This window comes from Rhinolophus hipposideros (genome assembly GCF_964194185.1).
Source record: "Rhinolophus hipposideros genome assembly, chromosome: 26".
Taxonomy (NCBI): Eukaryota; Metazoa; Chordata; class Mammalia; order Chiroptera; family Rhinolophidae; genus Rhinolophus; species Rhinolophus hipposideros.
Window position 1 is genome coordinate 5303955 of NC_138072.1, and position 7740 is coordinate 5311694.

The window sequence follows — 7740 nt, forward strand, 5'->3', positions numbered from 1 at the left end:
GGAAACCAGGCAGAAGCAGAACACTGACTAATTTACCCAGAGCGGGTGTTGATGAGACCTGAGTGACAAATGGCATGGGGAATTTAAATCTAAAAGAGAAAGAGAGAATCTGATGAGTATTATATGACAAAGCCAAGAACCAGAAAAATGCTCACCTTCGCCTCAGCCGGCAGCTTGACCCTAATCTCGTGAGAGATCCTGGCCCAGAACCACCTGGCTAAACGGCTTCTGGAGAAACTCTGAGAAGATAAGTGTATGTTGCTTTAAGCTGCTAAAAATAGTAAAATCAAATCACATCAAACCTCTGTGCTGGACACCAGAAAAATCTATTTTAATGCAAATGGATGGTCTAATAAAGTAAATTAAAGTTGCCTGGTTCAAAATCAGGCCAAAAGGAGAAATTTACTTTTTTTTTTTTTTTTTTTTTTTTGAGCTGTGACCCCTTTTATTTTCTCTGTTTAAAATCAAACAGAAAACAAACATCAATTCTGTTATACACAAACATTTTCAAAGTACAGCATTTGTACAAGAGAAGGACTAAGAACAGAGTGTTTACAGAGATCCAAACACAAGGGTAAGTAAGCGCCTCACACAGCTTTCCGGTGGTACTCAGGAGGGGCCACTTCGTAGTCGCTGGCACTGAACAAAGTTGCAGAATTCTTCGCCAGGTATTTTAGGAAATCATGAAGATAATTCAGTAACAAAGCAAGGCTCTTCTCATCCAAAGGGGTATAGGCCAACATCGCTCCAATTCGCACGAATAATCTCAGCAGGTGTGGCGCCCCATACACCTGGGACATGGGGGCGTCGGGGTGGTCTGCGAGGATCTCCGCGTACTGCGGTCTCTCGAATTTGTAGAGCAGCTGAGTACCCAGCATCACGTTGAAGTATTCCTTTATCCCCGCCACCACTTCGTTCACTGCGTATTCCTTGTTATCTCGAGATTTCTTGTAATTTGCATAATCCTCCAGAATGGAATCCACATTCTTCTTGGCAGGAAGATAAAAGAGCTGTTTCTGCCGAGTAATTAAGTCCCAGTCATCAACAAGCCACGGTTTTAGTTCTTCAGGAATCTTCACTTTAACTTCAACTCTGTTCATGAATGTTTCCTCATTTTCAACAGTAGGATCTACTCGGGCTCTTTTCTTGCGGGGTGGCTGAGGTGTCTCACTGGTACTGCCACCATCTCCATTTCCAGGTGTTTTCTGTTTGTTCTTCTTTGTTTTCACTTCAACATTTTTCTGTTGCAGACCAGACGTCTTCTTTCCTGGAGCAGCCCCTCTCATCTTCCCCTCTGCATATTGCTCCTGATTTGCCTTTTGAAGTTCTCGCTGTTTCTGCAGATTGGTGTCCACGTATTTGAGTACTCTGCTTTCTGGAACCCATTCATCCCAGTTTTTATTCCAACCACTGTAATGTATAAAGTATTTCACTTGTTTGTCCTTTATGGCAACCTTTACACACTTTGCTTCCTAAAGAAGAGGTCCATGAAAGCACAGCACTCGCTCACCCTCCTGGAATTTAGGCTTCGGGTCCTGCTTCGGCGCCATTTATAGGGATTCGCCGCCGCCTCCTCCTGCTCCCACCACTCGCACTCGAGAAATTTACTTTTGAATTTCAAGAAGTGTATGGAAAGAAAACCAGAGTTTAGAAAGATATTTGCGCCTCCGTGATGTCCACTAAAATTTTCACACACAAAAAAACCTCTTTTAGATGATAAGAAGGTGATAATCGATGTTTCCTCTCTGGAAAGAAAACGTATAAAGCAGACACATGGCATCAGGCCATTTCAGAACTGAACAAGAGGGTTTCTTTTTTATTTATTTATTTTTTTAAAATTATTTTTATTTTTATTTTTTATTAGTTTCAGGTGTACAAGACAAGGTAATACTTAGACGTTCATCATTTATATCCCTCACACTGTGAACCCCCCTTCCCCCATGCACTAACCCTCCGACCTCACACCCAGCCATCACATCACACACATAAAATTATAGTTGGCATTCATTAATGTTTAGAGCAAGAGGGTTTCTTTTTTTATTTATTTTTTTAATTTTTATTTTTTATTAGTTTCAGGTGTACAAGACAAGGTAATACTTAGACGTTTATCATTTATATCCCTCACACTGTGAACCCCACTCCCCCCATCCATCATCCCTCCAACCTTACACCGAGCCATCACATTATATATATATAAAATTATAGTTGGCATTCATTAATGTTTAGCTTCTGGTGTACAATGCCATGATCAGGCATCCACATTATCTCTGAGGTGGTCTCCCAAATAGGACGCATGTCCATCAGATACCCAACAAAATCTTTACAACATTATTGAATACATTCCCCAAATTAATTTTCAGAAAACCCTGAGGCCATCTTGTGGTTACCAGCTGCTTCCTAATTCCTTCACCTTTCCCCTTATTCCCCCCTCCCCCGCCCCAGCCCATCTAACAACTCTCGTTTTTTTCTTTGTGTCCTCAAAACTGTAAGAGGGTTTCTTGACGCATTGTTAATAAAGCCAGAAAACGACAAGTGCCCAGGGGACATTTATAGGAATTGTGTGCTCTCCGACTATAAAATGTAGGAGTCCCTACTGCTGTTACCATAAAGGGAGCATTTCAGCTGCTGTGCTCTGACATGGGACTCCTTTCCTCGGGAATTCCTCCAGTCCTTGATATGAAGTTGGAGGAATGCGGCCTCTGGAGGTTGTAGCTTACGTGTTGCTATGGAAGTCTAAATATTATGAACAGAGCAGTACCATATGACATGACGTTGCTCTAATGCCGTGGCATCAGGGTAGCTAGAAATCACTTTCACGTCTTTGAAATGTAAGCTTCTGGTTTCACTGACTGGCATGAGTGTCTCTAATAGATGAGTTATCCTCTAATATGCCCTCAATTAGATCATAGGTGGAGATGTGAAGACTTTGAAGGAACTTTAGACTATGGAGGGTCCTGGAGACCCCACCTAGGAAATGCACAAGCAGACCAGGGGAGGCCAAGTGAGGGACAGGATGGATAAAGAAAGAGCTTGGGAACCTTGGGGATCTCCATGATAATACTGTGGTCACAAATAGAGCTGCTTTAAATGTCACCCCAGAGATGTGGTCAGAGGGAAACAAGATAACTTCACCCAGGGGTTTAGGGAAGTTGCCCAAAGCAAAGGGCCCCCTCTTCCAACTCCCTCATTTTGATCAGGGGGGCCTCCAACTCTCACTCAGCTACTCAAGCTTTGAAGTTTGATTCTCAGATTCCAATAATTGTTTATGAAACTTAGTTCTAATGTTAAATCAGAAGTCATCCATCATAGATCACACCTCTTTCCCCCCTCCCTTCTTGTAGCTAAGGTAAGGTTTCATTTCAATGAGAAACCCAGCTTTCTGTGCATCTTTTTCAATAACAGTTCTGTGAACGCGAATTTCTTCTGCAGATGATGTTCGTTTCCTCTCTGAATGAACGTTGTTCGTCTGTGAATTCAAAACACCCCGAGCCTACGTCACAAGCTGCACTGAGTGAATAGGCACCCAAAGCAGCTAGCCTTTCTTGTTTTCTTTCCTTTTTTTCTCCTCTTCCTCAGATGGTTGCTATTGAATGCTTTCATTTATTTTTTAGATAAAGAGGGAAAAATGGCTTCTCACTAGTCCTTTTGCCTGCACCAAGAAATTCAAATGAAAAAGTTGGACTTTCAAACGAGTAAAGTTTTACTTTGCAAAAGGCAGGAAAATCCATTCATCTCAAGATCTGGTGAGGTTTCACTAACAGTTGCTTTTTCATTAAAATGACATGGAAATAAATTTACAACAAAAAAGACTTTTTCCTGTTTACATCAGTTTTTTGTTTGTTTGTTTGTTTGTTTTTTAAAGACATGACACCATCTGGATATTCTTATCTGGAATACTCCTTAAAAAGTGTGGGAGGGGTAGAAAAAAGTATAATAAGAAGAGGAAGTTTAAAAATAGCTGTTGAATGAAACTTGTCTCAGAATTATTTCCTAATGTCCAATGGTCCAATTTTCCTTCCTTCTTTGTGGGTCATTGATATGCAATGGAAGAAAGTGAGAAAACAGGATTCAACTTCAACCATAATCAACGGTAAACATAAGGAACTGTAAGAACTAATTGCATTCTGTGACATTATTGGTATTGTCTTGTACCAAATGTTTGAATGTGGCTTGTTCATCTTGTCTTGAAAATAAGCTTTGCTGCAGAAACTTTCGTTACATTCCAAATAAGAAATACTTTCTTTGCATGATGTCTGTACAACTTGAGCTTTTCTTTGCGCATAGAACAGGAGATGGGAATGGAAATGGGTAGTACATATGAAAAACAAGTAGCTTGACTTTATTTAGGATCCAGTCAGAAGTGTCTAACCATTGCCTAAGCAATTAACATAACGCTGTTTACATGTCTGACATGAAAAGGAATTCTATTAAAAGATATCAGCGTGCAGGTGCTCTTGGTAAACAGATGAAAAATGAACAGGGTTCTACAGTCCAGTTCTGTGGTCTTCCTGCTTCCTGCTCCCCAGCTTAGTGACACATCGCGCCCACTGAGGGGGCAAAAAGTGTCTGGTACCTGCTGATTCTAGGCTGTTGAATTTCTGAGGAAGGAAGTGGATTAGTCAACTGTGCCATCTACAAGTAGCAGGACTATGACACAGAGATCACAGATACTTGTTATACTTCATCAAACAACAGTGTGCATTGTGCCATTTAATAATTTGGGGAGATGTGATATTTTACCTTCTCCTTTTGGCAAAGCTTTGTTGGCTTCCCTTGGTTGATGACTTCAAAATGGTTGCTCAAATTGAAAGAACAACCAACTATATTATGAGCATGAATGTAATTCTCTATTGTAGTATTTACAGTCTGTAACAGTGGTTCTCAGCTCCGGTGGCTTTGCCACCCAGGGGATGTTAAATGGCTTCAGGAGATAGTTTTGATTGTCATGAATGAAGAGGAGGAGGAGGGGCTAAAAGCATCTAGAGTTGGAGGGCAGGGATCGTGGTCAACATGCTGCAATGGCCAGAATGGCCTCCCGCAAAGAAAAATCACCAACCCCCAGGTCCATAGTGCCGAGGTGAGAAACCCTATTTCGTATGAATTATCAGAATGAACAAATTACCTGCTATTCATGATAGAACCCTAAGTAGTTTTGTTCTTTTCAGATCACAAAACTAAATACTTTTTTCCCCATATGTTTGTAGAGTTTTGTCACCAAGCAAATAAAACAATGAGTCTTGTATACCCAGTTTGAAACTGCAGGACATAATTATATTCTTAAAGACATGAAGAAGAGATGTATTTCCCCCTATGGTTGTGTGTTAGGATCATTTTAACTTTTTCTCACCCGTTCATAAATAGAGACCCTCTTCAAACTTGAGAATCAGTTGAATGCAAATTGCAGGGGGAAAAAAGGTTCTATTTCACATCGAAGTTACAAGCACTTTCAACATAATTATAACTCATACTATACTAATTTATGAAACGGTAACACGTGTGGGTTGTCCTGGTGGAAGTACAAGAGTAGAGTGAGGTGTATAATATCACTGCACGATAAGTGTCACTGCATTTCTAATCATAACAAGCAAGGACATCTTGAAAATCCTCTTTGCTGTCTCTACTACTGTGACAGAGGGCAGGGAAGGAGATCTGGCCAAAAACTGGAAAGAATATGGATGCAGTTCACCCAGCTTAGAGAAATGAAGTGGGACCGCATTCTTTGGCCATAGCTAGCAGACCGTACTGGAGGATAACGAATTTCAGAGAAATCTGCTGATAGCTATACAGTGCCTCAGTCCCTATTTCAAACTAGAAAATATATGCACGTGCACCTTTGACCAAGCTGGGGATCAAAATGGCATCACGTGTCCAGAAACAGTGAGCTAAACCACAGTGATCCTGACCTTCTTTCACTGTAATCATTGAATAGCAGTGACTCTCCCAGGTACGGTGAAGCTGGGGATGTGGTTCTGAGCAAACTTAGGGAAAACACCCCCAATTCTGATTTCGAGTCTCCTCTTGACACACAGGCCATCAGACAGCACTGCTTGGATGAAAAGATTCATCATATCTTTGTAAAGGCAGAATCTTTTGTTCTGTATTTCCCGCAAGTAACTCTTAAAACTAATAAAAAACCCCCAACTCTTTCACCAGCTACAAGCAAAAGTCCAAATATCATTCCATTGCTAGTCTTTTCCATTCCTGGACAATGCTTTTCTGCCCTCAACACACAGAAACAATAGGCTGGCTCTACTCAGCCCAGCAGTTGTAATTTCTAAACCAGAATATTTATCATATGCGTTAATTAACGATGACATCATAGATGTCACAGATGAATATTTTCTCTACACTTATATCACAGAAGAGCCATTCCAGAGATTTAAGAAAAAGAAATAGTCGTTTCCAAAATCAACTAGCAAAATCCACTGCTGGTACAGAAAACTAATTGTGATATTCAGAAATAGTTTTCTCCAACGTATTCCTAGTCACATGTTAAACTTCCTGGTGTTCAGTTTCAACCAAGGCATGCTGTTAAATGGGAAAAAAGAGAGACATTTTTAATAAAGGGACATGGAATAAAAGGTAAATACTACAGTACAGGTGTCATTAGCTAAGACAAACGTGGTATAGTAATCAGAGAAGACTCTTGATTAGTCTAGAACTTATGGAGAATCTAGACATATTGTGACCTTTGCTTTTAGTTGCACTGAAGAATTAAGGCTTTTCTGATTCCTGTCATATGTATATCTCCAGCCTGACCATTCTCCTAAATAACCACACTCATGAATCCAGCTGCCAACTCAGTGTCTCCACTCCTTGAGTGTCTAAGAGGAATCTCAGACTTCCGCGAGGGGAACTGAACCCCTGATCACCAACCCCCGACTTCCCCACGCCATATGTCTCTCTCCCACACTTCCTTTTCTGAGTTCATGGTGACAACCGTTTCTCTGTTCCTCAGTTTCAAACTCTTGGAGACAGTCTTTATGCTCCTTGAGCTTTCTCTTTCTCCGTGCATAAAACTCATGACTTACCTTGCGGGTTCCATCTTCAAGATGTCTCCAGCCTGGGACTTCTCACTACCTCCATGCACACCATCCTTGGTCCAAGCCACCACCATCTGTCCCTTGGATTATCGCAGTAGTCTCCTACCTGGTCTCCTTTGGGCCCCTAGACACATTCCAGCACAGAGTCTCCAAGTTAGGTTGCTTAACACCCCTCCCACCCCAAAGATGCCCACGTTAGGCACTCTCTGTCCTCTGAACCTTTGCACTTGCTGTTCCCTATGCCTGCCCCCCTCTTCTCCAGAGTTTGTGTGACTCACACCCTCATCTCCTTCAAGTCCTTGTTCTCATGTTAATTTGTCAATGAGACTTACTCTGAGCTCACCATTTAGAGGGCAAACCGTCTCCCCTTACTCTCATGTATTTTTTTTCTCCTTTCTCTGATGCATTTTTTCCCCTCAGAAGGGAATGACCTTAATGACCTTCTCTTATTGACCTTCCTGCACATTAGAAGTTTTATTAGGTTACCCGTTACCTATATTTCTCTCTCTTAGACATAATAAGATTTATGAAGGCAAAAATCTTGATCTGTTTTTTTCACTGCTGTGAAGTACATGCCTGACACATAGTAGGCACCTAAAAGACACGTGTTGGATGCATGAATAAGCATTGGAGATTGATATCAAAGTCCAAGTTATGACCTGTGTAGCTAACGATATGAAACGTGGCATAAGAAACC

General features: G+C 41.2%; 1 protein-coding gene across 1 annotated transcript; it reads right to left on the bottom strand.

Annotated features, from left to right (window-relative positions):
• Positions 1–486: 486 nt before the first annotated feature.
• LOC308493287 (mortality factor 4-like protein 1) lies at positions 487–1537 on the bottom strand. Its single transcript, XM_081039246.1, is given in 2 exon segments — positions 487–1291; positions 1294–1537. Coding segments are annotated over 2 exon segments (801 nt in total). The 5' UTR covers positions 1391–1537; the 3' UTR covers positions 487–587.
• Positions 1538–7740: the final 6203 nt, after the last annotated feature.